At 37.0% G+C, this 16,816-nt stretch overlaps 2 protein-coding genes across 2 annotated transcripts in view; one reads left to right on the forward strand and one right to left on the reverse strand.

Annotated features, from left to right (window-relative positions):
• Positions 1-16,816, reverse strand: part of LOC108370524 (zinc finger protein rotund-like) — a gene marked incomplete at its 3' end in the record, with an annotated part of 49,853 nt that overhangs the window by 6,056 nt on the left and 26,981 nt on the right. The window contains exons 4-5 of the mRNA XM_017625855.1: positions 16,134-16,170; positions 10,643-11,127 (exon numbers count right to left, since the gene is read on the reverse strand). Of these exons, the coding sequence (XP_017481344.1) occupies positions 10,643-11,127; positions 16,134-16,170 (522 nt within the window). The remainder of the gene's footprint in view (positions 1-10,642; positions 11,128-16,133; positions 16,171-16,816) is intronic.
• LOC108370525 (sushi, von Willebrand factor type A, EGF and pentraxin domain-containing protein 1-like) lies at positions 297-5,954 on the forward strand. The gene is made up of 9 exons (XM_017625856.1): positions 297-1,300; positions 1,366-1,590; positions 3,401-3,628; positions 4,172-4,402; positions 4,488-4,523; positions 4,717-4,917; positions 4,989-5,231; positions 5,352-5,579; positions 5,670-5,954. Exons 1-9 carry the CDS (start codon positions 358-360, stop codon positions 5,711-5,713), a joined length of 2,379 nt encoding a protein of 792 aa, XP_017481345.1. The 5' UTR covers positions 297-357; the 3' UTR covers positions 5,714-5,954.

Consider the following 16,816-nt stretch of genomic DNA (forward strand, 5'->3'; position numbering starts at 1 on the left):
CCACAGTTTCGTGAGTATATTTTTCGCTTCATGTATTTCGAAGTTTTTTTTTGATTTTGTCGCACAGTGTAATATTAGTAGGATTCAAACCCAACCAAGGTATGAATACTCCAAAATAGTTTCTTCGCGTGGTGCAAGGGAAGAAAAGTTTGTATACAACATTTTTTCTGCTACGTTGCCATGCAGGCAGGCTCTTGCTAGACCTTAAGCACTAAATTCCTCTGGAAAGGAGCCAATATCCTATGACTCTTTTAGGTTTTTGAGTAAAATATCNGCGCATGTATACAGGTGGAGGCTAAGTGCAATGGAACAGTGGAGTGCTGGGATGGGACTGATGAGTACTCAGAACTTTGTCCAATGGATCGAGATACAACAAAAGCGAACAGAACTGTAGCAACAACGCCGATATTAACAAATGAAATATTTATAACCACAACAATTAAAACTACAAAACCTTCAGCAGAGAACGCAAATACGACTACGACTACTAATGCGCCTATACTTGAAAATCCGATCGAAGCCAAGGAGGGCAATCACGATACTATCGACACTCCAATCAATGGAGGCAATGTAGATTTTGAAACAAACAAGGAGACTACTTCTAGCACAAACATAAATTCAAATAAAACTCAAAATGGTTTTAATCATCCCAAGGACGGAGCGAGTATAAACCAAGCGAACACTGCACGAACTCTAAGTTCGACAAGTGTTGAAAGACAAGCGCATGATTTTGATAAGACACCAAGTAGCAAAGAAACAGCTCAGCACGCAAGCCTTCCTAAGCGAATGCCTGCGGCATCAGCTGAAAGAGAGGATGATAGAGAAAAGAAGAAATCCAAGTCTAGTCCTTTGGACGCAAATTCCTTAGCACCATCACGAAATCAAACGCAGATCGGTGGTGAAGTGCAAACCACGTCGTCGTCGAACGAAAATAGCAAAACATTTGAAACAAAAAATAGCAACAAACCAGACAGTAGTTCTCAAACTACAACGACTCATGCACCAAAGCACAACGCGATACCACTAACAACAACCCCATATACTGGAATGAAGACTCTGTCTAGTCCACCAGAGAGGCAGAAAATTAACTGTACTCTTCGAGATTGCAGTCATCCACTTATTTGCAAAATTTGGCTACCAAACTCAAATCATTCTTCACTTCTAAGCAACGGTAGTGGGCGGCTGCCTATTGAAGTGAATACACGTATCTCGTTTGGTTGTGACAAAGGCTTCGAGTTAGTAGGTATGGAATATATAACTTGCACAGTTGGCGGATGGAGCCATGCCAAACCAATTTGTAGTAAATTTTCTTTTCATAAACATTTACTTATGGTCTACCATTTCTGAGTTTTCTTATTCCAACAGCACCCGTATGTGAAGTGGACTTTCTATCCAAGTGCAAGTCACGCCTCAAATGTCGCTACAAGAAACCGAATATGAACTCGGCAGTTTTAATTACTGAAAGTTTTAATGAGCAGAAGATCAAATTACATTCTCAACTTGATTTTTATTGCGGTGCAGGCTACTTGGAAGGTGCTGTGAGCAGAATTTGTACGGATGTTGGCTGGTCAAAGCCATTGCCTAATTGCAGTAAGTAAATGGCAGAGATAAAAATTACAAGATAGGTTATCGATTGGTAGGTCGAAATCTGTAGTTTTATTCAAGCGAATTTGTGATGCTTTCAACACTGGAGTGATATTGTATACATATTCCCTGAAAGATTAGGTAAGGTTAAGATATATGATAGAAAATTCAGACAGCGGAGTAGCGGATGTGGCCACGTGAAACTCCTCCGGTTCTTTGCGCGTGACAATACCTCAAGAGTTTATTGTCTTGTTAACTCAGTATCATTTCAGCCAGGCACACAATGATGCAAACGAAAGGGAATGCGTGCAACTTATCTTCAAATAGCTAATGGTTCTGATTTTAGCCTGGCTTGTTATATGCATACCAGTCTTCTAAAACCCTCTGTTCGGAATAAACTTCAGTGATCCTGGCTTGCTTATAATGGAGAGTTCCTCACAGAAGGCACCTCCACCCACTTTTTCGCCGGCCTTCGATTATCCGCGAATAAGTTAACAGGGCCAAAGTTTCACATACTACACCCCGCTTAGTCCTTCCCGAGAACTAATCATTTCGAGCCGGAATGAACTCGAAGCTTTTTGGATTCCGGAGTGCCCAAAGCTCGAAGTAACTCAAAGCCCACGTTCCTTAGCGTAGATGCTGCTGGAATAATATGAACGTTGGTTTAGTTATAGTATCATAGAGAGGACCCAGCACTTGTCCATGGCCTCTCTCCAACAAAATATGGCATTATTCACGCTGTCTGTAATGTTCGGCTTCTAGGAAGAATTGTTTTATGAATTAAATCCAGGTATCTCACCAGTCCGATATGTAGTAAATATAAGCAGAAACCGTAATTAAGGAAAGCTAAAAAATGGGGATTTTTTTATCTCCTTGCAAAAAGCAGAAGCTCCGTGTAGATGGCGTTTCAACCAAGTTCAGGCATTCCTCCGGTGTATACAGGGTCCAAAAAACTTTCTTATAACTGTTGGTGCTACCATCCTTCCTACACCAGATTCTCTCCAAAGGCACTGCGGCAACGAAATCGATAGTTATCGATAACGATATTTATATAATTATACTATGATATTCATAGCCAATTATATTGATAATAATAACGAAATATAATGATAATTGTGACAAAAATATTTATCGAGTATAGATACCGATAACAGATTTAAAAACGATATTAGTATCAAAAGATAACATATCGAATTAGATTGGTTGCTAAACCGATACGAATCGAGAATAATATCGACATGCATATACCAATAGCTGATATTATCGGTAACTAGATCGAAATAAATCGTTAACTATGACAAAAAAACTATCATGGCTAGGAAAATAACGACATGAGAACGGTTCATAATTGATAGCAATGCCAATAGATACAGAAAAAAAGTATAGATTAAATCGCGACAACGAAATAAAGATATATCGGTAGCGATATCGCTACAAATAGAAAAATATACTCTTTCCAGTATTTCAAAAATATTAGCAATTAGATTAGCATCGATATATTTCAATAGCAATCGATTTTTATATCGATAGTAATATCGAATGTAAAAAATGTCAACAAAGACTGTTAATTATGTATTGTTATACACATACGTATATTGATAGTTAATATTATTGATGAACACATCGACTTTTATTTCTTAAGCGGGTTTCACTGTATGTAGCTTTGTTGTCGACAGAGGTTTTAGGTAATTGGTCCAATGATTTGGATATCAGTAACTATAACAATAACTTCATGGAACGATATCGATAACTTTTATATCACAAAAAAAAAACACACACAAAATAAAGCTTTTGAAATAACTCGCTTATCTTTTAGTAAATTACTGCTACGTCTCAAAGTTGGGCGGCTGCCAGCGACCACTCAACTGTGCGATATACAACTCATACATGGGCGTCAATGTGCCACCCGAAGAAAATTACTGGAATAATCTTTTTAGAGAAAACTCTCATATCGCATTCAGTTGTGATTATGGCTACAAGCTTGTGGGGGAGAATCGTTCGACATGCAATTTCAATGGCTGGGACAATGTTGCGCCTAAATGCCGTGAGTTGTGATTCAAATTACAAGTAGGGATGGAAAAGTTGCGCGCAGAATCGATTCTTGTTTTCAGAAACGACTTCCAGGTTTTCGTTTCTTAAAGTCGATTAATCACCTCGACTTTATGACTTAAATGGACTTTTTGAAAATTTCCAAAAAAAAAATAATAATTTGTTCCTACCTTTACTAGGTCATGAACATAAAACCATTTTGTTTAGTAATTCAAAAAATAATACTTTATCATTAACACAGGTTTACAAAAAACGTTTCTGCATATTGAACCAAACCTCTANGTTTCAGAAACGACTTCCAGGTTTTCGATTCTTAAAGTCGATTAATCACCTCGACTTTATGACTTAAATTGACTTTTTGAAAATTAATTTAAAAAGATAATACTTTATCATTAACACAGGTTTACAAAAAACGTTTCTGCATATTGAACCAAACCTCTATATCTCCCATGTTATATAAAACTCGACTTTTCCATCCCTAATCACTACTTCTGCAAGTTGAGTACTCCTAACACTTTCGTATTCTCATTTCGAACAGTTCGAGTTTGTGATAAAAGCTTATTAAACGCATGCATGGATCCGCTTAATTGCAAAATTTTCGATGAAAAAAACAAGCTCTGGCTACCCTTATTTGGCAGTGCTGCAGCAGTTGATCAAATTACCGCCGACACATATTTTGCTTTTAATTGCACTGAGGGCTACCAGCTGGAAGGCGTCAAGCAAATAAGTTGCACCTCCAATGGATGGAGTCATGAAATGCCCAAGTGCGGTAGGTGGCATTTTCGTAAGAGCACCCATATTGTTCCACTATAAATTTGAGTATTTCTCTTCTCTTCTTTTATTTTTTTTTTAAGTGAAAATACCAAAATTCTGCAATGGCAGTATTTTACGNAAAGAGCACCCATATTGTTCCACTATAAATTTTAATATTTCTCTTCTCTTCTTTTATTTTTTTTTTTAAGTGAAAATACCAAAATTCTGCAATGGCAGTATTTTACGCGAATGCGGTAATGGAGTGATATGCAAAACATTTGATACAGTAATGCACGATTTTGTAGAAATTAAAGGCGGCAGCAAGGAGANGCGAATGCGGTAATGGAGTGATATGCAAAACATTTGATACAGTAATGCACGATTTTGTAGAAATTAAAGGCGGCAGCAAGGAGATGCGAATGCCCCTCAACTCTCGAGTTCAACTAAGTTGCCCACATGGCTACAAGCTGGAAGGCATGCAAAGTCTGACTTGTCTCGAAAATGGTTGGAACAATGCAATGCCAAAATGCGGTAGTTACTTATTAAATTGATTTGCATTTCATTTTGTAGTTGTGTCACTTGAAAATTTTTTCCCCAAACAGTGCTACCCTGTCGGGGAAAGCATTTACCCAAATGTGATTATCCGCTGCAATGTTTCGTTAATTATCCGAATGAACTCTCAAAGTTTTATCCTTTGCCTACTGATTATGCAACTTACTCTTATCAGCGAGATACTCAAGTCGGTTATTTCTGCTCGGAGGGTTATACGTTGAAGGGAGCACAACAGACGGATTGTACCGCTTCAGGTTGGAGGCATGAAACAACTTTAGATTTGCCTAAATGCAGTGAGTTTTTTACATACACATAAATACCTATGTATATACATATGTATATGTGTATTATTTGATTGTGTATCTAATTGTGAAATCTGTTTTCTGTCTCTCTCTAATGACCTGCACTCTCAGTTTTGGGGTGTGATCCCGATATTTTACTCGAGTGCGAAAATCCATTGATATGCCATTATTTGCGACCCAATCAAAATGGGTGGCTTAAAATCACGAAAAGCTATAAGGAAAGCATGGTGAAAGTAGATTCGTATATAGATTTTGAATGTACGAAGGGTTTTAGGCTGCAAGGCGCATCACGTATAAGTTGTACTTCAGGTGGTTGGAGTGATGATTTGCCCAAGTGTGGTAAGTTGTAAGGTTTGAAGTCAGTTTTATTTGAATCAATTTTATTTGTTTATTTAATTTAAGTAATTTAAAATTTTATTTATTTTTCAGAATATGCAACATATAACAATCAAGGATACTATTATTGGTTTTAATCTTAAAATAAATGTTTCATTACCAGCGCACTATGGTCAAAAATTCCAATTTAGAGGAATAAAGTTGAATTTTCATCCTTTTAGTTTTAAAAAGAGTGTTAGAGTTGCTAAAAAATGTATAAAAAAAAAACTTGTGAGATGGCAACTCTTTTTCTGATAGTATGTTCTCAAATTCAGAGTATTTCACTGTTCGAAAATAAACGAAATGAATCCATACTGTGTCGATTCAGTTCACTTATTACCAGGGACCCGGACTTTTATAACTTTTATAATAAATGTCATTGGAAAAAAGTTATCTTTCAACTTTTATTTTATTTGAAATAAAATAATCGGTCAACCCGGACTTTTATTTTTTTATTCCAGTAATAATTGTTAAACTTGGTCAAATATTTTTTAAGTCCGAAACAAAAGTCCTTTCCTAATAATAAACAAACCGCCTATCCAAATCAACAAATTTGGTATCGAATGAAAGAGGACGTCAGGGCAGAAAATGACGTTGGCAGCCCCGCACTCTCTAACCTTGGAGAGGGACCGGGCTTTTCCTTTATCACCTTCAATAAAACCGCCGCTATAACCGGGGTTAATCGCTGCCATTCCTCCATGGAAACGCCGCCGTCTCTGCTGCTCCGGTCGAGTATTTTAGCAAATTGGCAATGGCTTCTCTTGCGGCCTTGGGTCCGCTTCTGTTCGATCCTTTTCGGGAGGCATATCTCCCCTTCTGCATTTGGTCTGGTGAATAAATCAAAGGGGGAGTCCTATCCCGGCCGTAATCACTCTACTTTATTGTATGGAACTTGCACGGTAAATTTTCACAGACGCTGATAAAAATGAAGGAAGTTCGGAGTTGAACTCAAATACAACGTTCACCCCACTCAAAACCTCTAAGCTGGATTCAAAACTCCAAAGGCTGTGGAAGGCCACAGGGCAATGATACAAAAGGTGTTACACATTTACTTCTAATCCTATAATCCAGCAACTCCAACTATTATCCGATTTGGAAGTTGTCTGTAAAAGTTTTAAAAATAGACAGTTTTTATTTTNAAGAAGGCCACAGGGCAATGACACAAAAGGTGTTACACATTTACTTCTAATCCTATAATCCAGCAACTCCAACTATTATCCGGTGTTTCCAGCCGCCATACTCAGTAGGGAAATAAATCGATTTGGAAGTTGTCTGTAAAAGTTTTAAAAATAGACAGTTTTTATTTTCTGTTTCAACTTCAGAGCACTGATGTTCATACGGGATGTAATCCCGGTTTTACAGAAGGAAAGGTAGCTGGAAAGGGATAATTTTCGCGTGGAGTTTATACGATAACGACGTAAATAGGTGAAAACCAGGTTTCAAGTAACCTAGCAAGAAGCACACCCTAGGGGAGCATAATCTCGCAACTTTTTGAAACTCAACGGTGTTATCTGCCTTGTCAAATTTTTAAGCGTCACTCTGGAAGAAATGTTAGCTGAATGGAGAGCAAAGTTTAGCGTTAGCTCTGTTATTCGTGCAGCAGAATTGAATTCGCATGCTGATTTGCCGTTATCACTTGTCAAATTTGGTTTGGCAGAACGAAAAATTACACTGAAGATTGCAAAACGCTGAAACTAAATTTGACAAGGGATGACGAANATTGATGATTTGCCGTTATCACTTGTCAAATTTGGTTTGGCAGAACGAAAAATCACACTGAAGATTGCAAAACGCTGAAACTAAATTTGACAAGGGATGACGAAAAATCGTTTCACAATACATCATACTCCTACCCTGTCGGAACACCAACTACAAAAATGAAAATTTGTATGCTGTTACATCAACAACAATTCGTTTAAGAGAGGAAGGACACTGGCACATTTGTTTTCTGAAAACAATTGGGTTTTCTTCAATATCGACCAGACCAATGCGCTCACAGGACAGGGCTTTTGAAATATCTGCAAATAGTTCGAATAGTTTATGGACAAAGTTGGGGGATCATTTCATTGGCCAGACTACCGTAGTGATGTTAAGGCTTAGGTTCCAAACGTTATGAACGCTATAAAAGAGCTCGGAAGCCAAAAAGTCTGTAAAGAAAGAGAGTTTTTATTTGTGCTGGAAAGTCATCGATCTCGGCAGAGGATTAATAAACCAAACACCCCTGACCTCATTCACCGATATGAGCTTTACAACTTCCAAGCTAAGCTCGGAAGTTTTTTTCAGTGCTTTAACAGATGAAAGGTACATACATACATACATAGAAAGAAAGAATGGCCCGATTGATCTCTACATTAGTAAGATCGAAAAAACATGCAGAGACAGTTCTTCATCTTCACGGTTCATGTCCTGTACTATTTAAAATCAGATAGTGACTTTCGGGGTTGCCTTTTTTGTGACGATTATACATATATGGCACCCTGCCCTTTTTTCAACTTAAATTAAGAAATATGAGTACGTAAGTTAATAAGAAATACTCGAAAGGTTGAAGAGTATATGCTTGAGTAAATTCCGTTACGTGGCAGGTGGCATAGAAATATGTACATATGTATGTAAATAAAAGCTATGTCACATGTAAGTATGTTTGTATGATTTCCGCACGTATTGTTCCAGCCGCGTGCAGGTGCAACAGTTCACAAGTAAATACCTTAGAGTTGCAAATTGACATCCAGCTGAATGGTGCTTAACGAAGTGTAAGGGATAAATATACATACATACATGCCGGCGCTAAGAAAGTGAGTATGTACGTAGGGCACAACATTCCTTCAGCTTGACTTGATTCATTACTTAATTGTGTGCGTACATCATTCTCATATTGTTGTTGTATTTAATATCAATTACATACGAAGGCGCTAATATTAAAAAAAAAGAAGATACGCTCCCACGCCATACAAATAACTGTGCAAGTAAAATATACACCCCGTGTCAAAATTATAAACGCAGCAACATACTGAAGAGTTTTAAGCATTTATTTTTTTAAATTTAATTTTAGTTATTTAAAAAAAATGATAGTTTATTTTTTTTTAGCTAAAATCGTATAATCTAATTTTTAACCTTTGTGCATAGCTAGAAAAAAAATTCATAAAATTTTTGTAAAAAAATGCAGGAACTTTCTAGTTTTTTTAATTAGATTTCTTGAAAAGATTTTGGGTATGTAGCCCATTTAGTCTTACTATAATAAAGCGGAAGTTTGAAGTAGCTAGGACGTATCTTTGACTTTCGGATTTTTTTTTTGCTGATGGTGTTGTACATTTTCTTGCATAAAAAGGATGTTTGACGATTTTTTTTATATGGAACAGAAAAAATCAGAGATAAGGCCTAGTTACTTCATTAAATTCAATTGAATGGGCTTACAAAACTGCTTATCCAAAAACTGGTTAAGAAGTCTAATTAGAAAGGTGAATAGTCTACAAAACTGCTAACTCGAAATCTTTCTAAGGAGTCTATCTAAAAGCTTTGGCATAATTTTGAAATTTTTTCGAATTTTCATTTTATAATTTTGACGCCAGGTATGTATGAAAATAACCAATACAAGATAACAAAATGCGAACAATACTCTCGGGAACATTTCTAAGAAAACACAATGGGAACAAAAGTCTCCGTAACGTTTTGGGATAGAACTGAACGGTAACAAAAGTCTAAGGAACTTTCACTCGAATAGCAGTTTACGAACTAAAGCCTCAGAAACTTTCTGAAACAGAACGAAACGGGAACCAATCTTCTTTGAACTACTCGCGAAGATGGGAAGCGAGAATAAAATTTTCGTACAACATTCTGAAATTAATATTATAATTAATCAAAACCGAACTGAAAGATAATTATCCGAATAAAGTCAACGAAAGATTAAGACACGAACTTTTCTTGCACAAATAATCCAGGCTTCCTCTGGCTTATAATTAACAATCGTGGTTCTCAATTCTTCAAGTTTTTATCCCAACAAGCGGACTCCCCGCGCTTTTGTTTGTTCGCTTTTGTTCTTTACGGNGCGAATAAAGTCAACGAAAGATTAAGACACGAACTTTTCTTGCACAAATAATCCAGGGTTCCTCTGGCTTATAATTAACAATCGTGGTTCTCACAAGTTTTTATCTCAACAAGCGGACTCCCCGCGCTTTTGTTTGTTCGCTTTTGTTCTTTACGGAAACGTTCTCAAACCTTTTGTTCTCATTTTTTCTTGCCGTTCAAACTGCTCTCAATACTTTTGTTCCCGTTTGGTCCGTTTGTGGGAAAGTTATTGACATTACATTGCGGCCCCATGCGGAACTAAACCAAAACTGGAACGCGTTCCCGGTCTCCGATAAGTATAAATGATAATTCGTATGAATTTTCAAGTCATAGATACGAATATTTCTTTACATAAGGATGTCACAATGCTCGTTCGAAATTAGGTATCGATCACATTCGAACCGTTAAATGATTGGTAGAAAACATAAAAAATATTATATTGAAGCTCAAATNTCGTTTGTGGGAAAGTTCTTGACATTACATTGCGGCCCCATGCAGAACTAAACCAAAACTGGAAGGCGTTCCCGGTCTCCGATAAGTATAAATGATAATTCGTATGAATTTTCAAGTCATAGATACGAATATTTCTTTACATAAGGATGTCACAATGTTCGTTCGAAATTAGGTATCGATCACATTCGAATCGTTAAATGATTGGTAGAAAACATAAAAAATATTATATTGAAGCTCAAATTAGCAAAATCTATGATATTACCACAGAAAATTTCCCTTCGTCTTACCCCTTACGAGTATCCACGTAAACATACTTAAATATGCATTTTTTCCTCTTTTCGTATGAAATAAAAATTTTATAATAAAGGAAGCAAATTTTTGGCTCAGGTGTTTCTCGAAGCAGATGTATTTTATCTTCCAGTACCTACCTACATATGCAGGTACATATGTATTCTGCTTGCATGCCAGCTTTAGTATAATATTTATCACAATTTCTCAAATTTTACACTCACCTGTGGACACATCTTGCATTGATACTTTCTGCCCGTTCCGCCAGCACCGCCACCTGCCATTGCTGCGCTCATTTTACTCGCGTTAATCGGTTGTGGTACAACCAATAAAGCCGCCGCCGCTGATGCGCTGTGATGATGCGCCATATGATTGCTAGCTGACGTCGCATGATGTGGCACTCCGCCAATACTCGCGCCACCAAGCCCAACCAAACCGCCGCTACCAATACCGCCACTCCCACCCAGACTGCCATTGCCTGCGCCGATTAAGCCTAGACCGCCAGCACCACTTACTAAACCGCCACTGCTGCCACCACCAGTATTGCCTCCTCCTCCGGCCGGCGAACTACTATTCGATGTGGCAACGGTGCGCAGTGTACTACTGGGTCCATAAATGCTAGCCGCTGTCGCCATGCTGGCGCTATGATTAGCCTGCGGCGTCACGGCATTGTGATGATCTATGAGGCGACTGTCGTCGAGGAAATGACCTGGTGTAGAAAAAAAAGAGATGATGAGAGATATAAGGAATTTTTATAGTTATTAATTAGATTCTAAAGAACTAACAATGAACGAGTAATTCGCTAGGTTGAGCTCAACCCAGGATATTCAGAAAGTACGTAACTATTGCCCAATTCAGTTGAAATTAAAAATGTATACTCCATATGCGAGGAGAAATACTTCTACGAAAATTGGATCCCCCTAGTGCCAAAATTGTCCTGAAGTGGCTCTGAAAAAGTCGTGAATTTGCCCCAAAACGATCTCGAACTCGTCACAAAATGATCTGAAAATAGGTCTCAACAGGCGTCGAACCGTTCAAAAACGTCGCGAACTTGTCACGAAATGATCTCGAACCAGTCTTGAAACTTTCCCGAAATTGTCCCTTGTTAGTCCCAAAACGATCCCGAACTATTCCGAAACTTGTGCTAGCATAGCCCATAGCTAGTCTTGAAAGGGTCCTAAGTTTGTCTCGTAATGGACCTTCGTTAGTCGTGAACTAGTCCCGTAGTGGTCTTGAACAAGTTCCAAAACGGTCCAGAACTGACCCTGAATGTGCCTGAAATAGCCCTGAACAAGTCCGGAAATGTTTTTGTGTACACATAAGTATTTAAAAACACAAACATACAGACAGAGAGTAGAAGTCGACCAACGTACAACGCCATGTCCAACAATTGGGAGAAAGTGGAACTTGTTCTCTTTACGAGAAGATACAAACTACTGACTCCACTTGTACTAAAAGGGCGACTCTTCAGCTTTAGGAATAAAGCAAAATTCTTAGGATTCATTCTAGAGAGATAACTGATCTGGAACTGATCATTTCGACTACCGGACTACTGTATTGTCTTCCAGGCTAAGGTCTCAGCTCTGATGGAGGCTATAAACGACCTTCGTACCGATTTAAAAGGTTCATCTTTAGCGACAGTCAGGCAGCAATGAAAGCTGTGAGTTCCGTCACAATTAAATAATTTGGGGGTCCGGTTATAAGTACATAGAAGGTAACTGTATGGCGGATGACTTTGCGAGAGGGTACGCGGATTCTTCCGGGCAAAGATGCCATTGGTATCCCCTTCGCCTCTTGCAAGTTGATTTTAAGAGAATTTATCTATGATAGCGCGATCGAGAGATGGACGCAAACTACAACCTTATGAATTTCTAGGCAAACTTGGCCTAGATGGGATCGTAAAAAGTCTCGAAGCTTATAATCTCTAAAGAGAGAGGATATATTTCACACAATTGTTGCCCTAGCAGGCCACTGCCTTATAGGTAAATACGCGGAAACAGCTCGGAGTGCCTTACCAAAGATGCTGTAGAAATTTCAAGAACTATGAGGAGGAGGATGAGACAGTTCTCCACCTTCTCTGTAACTGCCATTATCGAGAAGCAGATTGGGGTATCCTTTCATTATTGCCCTTGGTATTGGTCTTTTTAAGTTAATTTCCACTAAAGCTATCATTACCACTGCGGTATGTTTACAAAGAACACATGTGTAAGAGCGATAAAGCTGCCAGTCCACCAAAGTACATATTTGCTAACGAGGCCTGCTTTAGTTACTTCTTTGAAACAATTCCGAAACTACTTATTGCCGTTACTGTCTCAAAGTTTTATCAGTAAAAAAAAAAACATAACTTGCTTTTGGAACACCCTATACGCTCTCGCATATTTATTGGCGTACAGTGTAAAGGTAAGGAGTTTAATTTTACCAACTAACGAAAGGATGAACTCTCAGAAGTAACACATGGTGGCGGCGCATGTTAATTTAGTCAAAATAGATGAACAGCTGGTACAACAAAAACTACTTACTTACTTACTAGCCAGCAATAATACAACGGTGCAACATTGTAGAAAGCAGAAAAATCAAAAAAAAAAAATAGAAATCCAAAGAGCAAGACCAAAAAAAAACTGCATGAAAAACAACCCACAGGGTAAAAATCGAAGTTGGTGGAAACCACCAACACAACAACACCAGCAACTGCATCAAATTATAATAAAAATTGGCTGGCGATGTTGATCACCAAAATCGCGATCAGCGTCGACGATGCTTATCGCGCGCGCCGCCACCAAGCGCCACTGATTCTACCTACGTTGTGGCTGTTATTGCTGTTGCTGTTGCTGTTGCTGTTGCTTTTGTTAATGCCGTTGCGGTTTAGAGTACGAGTCCGGGGTACATACTAAGTAGTAGCTACTGTTTTGGCGTTGACATTATCGCTGACCGATCGCTGCTGGTTCAATCGATATTGGCACTTTATTCTGCTTGCTCTTGTCGTTGTTGTGGTTGTTGTTGTGTGGCTGCTGTCATTGCAAGCATGTCATTAGCTGTTTTGTTGTTGTTCTCCTGCTGCTGTTGGGGGCGCCCATTGCATGTTGCAAGTTGTTTGCATTTCAGGAATTTATGTAAACATCTTGTAAAGCGGCTTGTTGCAGCTCATGTTCGCTATACAACCATAAAATAAAAGCAACCACATGTTTACTGCGAACTGCATGCTGGCGCTTAGGTTTATTTGTAAGTATGTATATACCTACTCAACTTTGTGTTGAGCCCATCTTTTTGCTTACGTTTTCGGTTTTATTGAAAACTCGTAGCCGTTCAGTGCAATCTTAGTAAAGGTCAGCCAAGTCGCAGCAAGAAGTTGCAACATTTTGATGTTACAACATTGCGCTCTGGTGTTGCTGTCACTCGATTACAATATTGTCATTGTTGTAGTTGTAGTTGTAGTTGTAGTTGTAGTTGTAGTTGTTGGTTTTGTTAATTGCTTACATTATTTTAAAGGCTAATATCGTTGCTTGATTTTCGTACGTTTTTTTTTTTTGTTATTCTTAAAATTCTATTGTTGTTTTTATTGTCGTTGCGGCGTGGGAGTGTGCGTAGCGCCGTCACATTGATGCTTATCGTATTGATATTGTAATCAGATTACATGGTTGGCCCGCAACTCGCCACCAGCCACGCCGTCGCGTTTTGTTTGGTGCTTACTTGCAATCTATTTCATTGCAGTGGCATGCAACATTTTGTTTACCAATGCATATTGAGTCATGTGGCTAATTCGTGCTTGTATTTTTTTTTTGTACCTACATAAATACATACTTATGTATGTTAAATACTATAAACAAAATTAACACAGATTCTTTTAATTTATATCTGAATTCATCTCCACTGAATTTGATTAAAAAACATGAAATTTAAAAGACTACGAAAACAAAATTAAAAGTGTGTCTTCATAGAAAAAAATTTCAGAAAGAAAATTTTCAATATGATTTTTATGAAATCTTCGTTTTCGTTTCGTTCATCTTCTTTTTCATATTAACCATCGTTTTCTTCATTATCTGCGTTCCCATCTTCACTTTCACTTTCATCTTCCTCTGTATCTCTATCTTCATTTCTGTCTTTTTCATTATCTTCCTTCTCATCTTCATCTTCCGTCTTTAACTTTAACTTTGATCTACATAATCTTGAATTTGATCTTCATCGTCATCGTCATCATCCTCCTCATCTTCATCGTTATTTTCATCTTCGTCATCATCTTCATCTTCACCTGCACCTTCATCTGCATTTACATCTTCTTCTGCATCTTGCACTCAATTTTTATATACACCTCCATCCCCATCTTCACGTTTTTTTGATCTTCGTCTAAATCTTTTCCTTAATCCCAATGTTAATCTTTATCTATATTTTTATATTATTTTTTTTCGGTCATTGTCTTTGACTGCGTCGCACAGTGTTTCGACTATATGGAGGCAGACTTTAAACAAACTGTCCCTACACTCAGAAAAGAGCGTTTCGTTAAAACCAGGACCAGTTTCCTAATTTTGTAGTTTCGTTTTTTTTTGTTAATATTACGAAAAATTAACTCAATTTTAGATGTTTTTCCTTAATTCAGGTTCATGCTCAAAACAGTGCGTCATTAATTTGAGGAAGTAAATTTACTAAATAAATATCAGAAGGTAATAATTTCCTTAAATAATTTTGAATTTTGTCAGTGCTGCTAACACAAAGTTAATTGAATTGCTGGCAATTGTTGACTGTGACGGCGCGTGAAGACTACTGCTTCTGGTTCTGAGATCGCGTTTTCGAGTCCGGTTGGAGGTGAAGTTGGATGGAAGTAACGTAACTCAATTATTTCAATTCAAATATAAATTACACATCGTAGAATTAATTTTATATACAAAAACCCAAATACTTAAATACCATAAAAAAATAAGTGAGATTTTTTTTTTCTTTTTAAAATACAATAAAAAATTACAATGGAAAAATTAAAATTAAAAAATTCAAAAACATTTATATATTAAATAAAAAAATGCCCTGAGGGCCCACGAGGACCACTTTGGAAATCACTGGGTTATATCAATGTAGACTCCAACCACTAAAATATAATGCTACTTAAAATTACATTTATAGGAATGATAATAAGAAACGATAAAATATGCCGACGTGGGAGAGATCGGTGGCGCATTATGGGCCACTGGGGAAAAAATTTCAAAATATAATTGCCCAAAGTGCGGCGCCAGAGCTTAAAATAATACGTGGATCTCGACGTTATGCAGCTTAAAAAATTAAAGAGGACGTTGACAATATAAACTGTGCGTACCGGACGGCAATACAAAGTAACAACTCAGAAGGGCGAAGACAGTGACGTCAAAAAAAGAAAAGTGTTTAGTTAAATGTTTTGCGTTTATTGTAATGTAAATAGTTACACTAATTTAATATGTAAGTGCTATTGTGATATAAAAGATATGTATATGTATATGTATATATAATTTCCAGTCATATGTAACTGTGTCTAATTGTTGTGTGTATTATGTTTTGTTTTTTTTTTGCAATAAATCAGACTCCCTGATGAAGGCGTGAAGTACGCCGAAACGCGTAGGAGAAAGAGGAAACACAGTTTGCCTTTTTAATATACCGGCCGGAAAGCTCTACCAATGACCCAATAGGAAATTTTAACACTGGCCTCAAAAAACAATCAAAAAATTTGAATCTTTAAAGTTTCTTCTTCACTCTTACCTTTTTGCAAATTGCTGTGGTGATCATTCATCTTCGCCTGAAAGTAAATAAAATACAAATTTAGACAAGAAATAATCGCTTAAAAATTTTGAGTCACTGCTTAAGGTCTCAAAAACTGATATTAGGGCACATAATACGCATGTGTATATATACATACATATTATGTATGGAACAATTAAAAAAGACATAAGAAACTAATGATGTATGTATATGAACTCAAGTTGGAATGCCACTTAAGATTTAGAAGTGGGCCTGTTAAATAAATATACTTAAAATATATCCTCTCAATGATTTATACAAATTTTATAATCGGATTTGTTTTATAAAACCATGTTATGAATTTTTGCTACTGTTAAGAACGAAAATTTATACATCTATGTAGATATATGTATATGTATGTATAAATAACTATATCCTTGTGATAAGCTGATTAAGCCAAGTGACAAATTGACTAGTTTTGGCTATTTTTCTTTTCTTTCCTTTATTTAATGTTTATATTTTTTTTTATAAAAGTCTAGCAATTTATCTAACCAGCGCCACATAAATTCAACAAACTTCTACATTTGCACCGGAACATTTGAAAGTTATATGGAAAATTTAGGTGGATCTCCTGTTTTTTTTCAAAAAAAAATTGTCTTAAATTGTATAAATAACTTTTAAATGAAAGACCCGGATTCCAGAAA

Source organism: Rhagoletis zephyria, unplaced genomic scaffold, assembly GCF_001687245.7.
Source record: "Rhagoletis zephyria isolate East Lansing unplaced genomic scaffold, Rhagoletis_zephyria_1.1 Rzeph_scaffold_04295, whole genome shotgun sequence".
NCBI lineage: Eukaryota > Metazoa > Arthropoda > Insecta > Diptera > Tephritidae > Rhagoletis > Rhagoletis zephyria.

Coding starts and splice junctions, on each gene's coding strand:
- LOC108370525 (XM_017625856.1), top strand. CDS start 358: ATGGATCGAGATACAACAAAAGCGAACAGAACTGTAGCAACAACGCCG. Junction 1,301..1,365: donor CCATGCCAAACCAATTTGTA/GTAAATTTTCTT, acceptor TTATTCCAACAG/CACCCGTATGTGAAGTGGAC. Junction 4,918..4,988: donor CAATGCAATGCCAAAATGCG/GTAGTTACTTAT, acceptor TTCCCCAAACAG/TGCTACCCTGTCGGGGAAAG.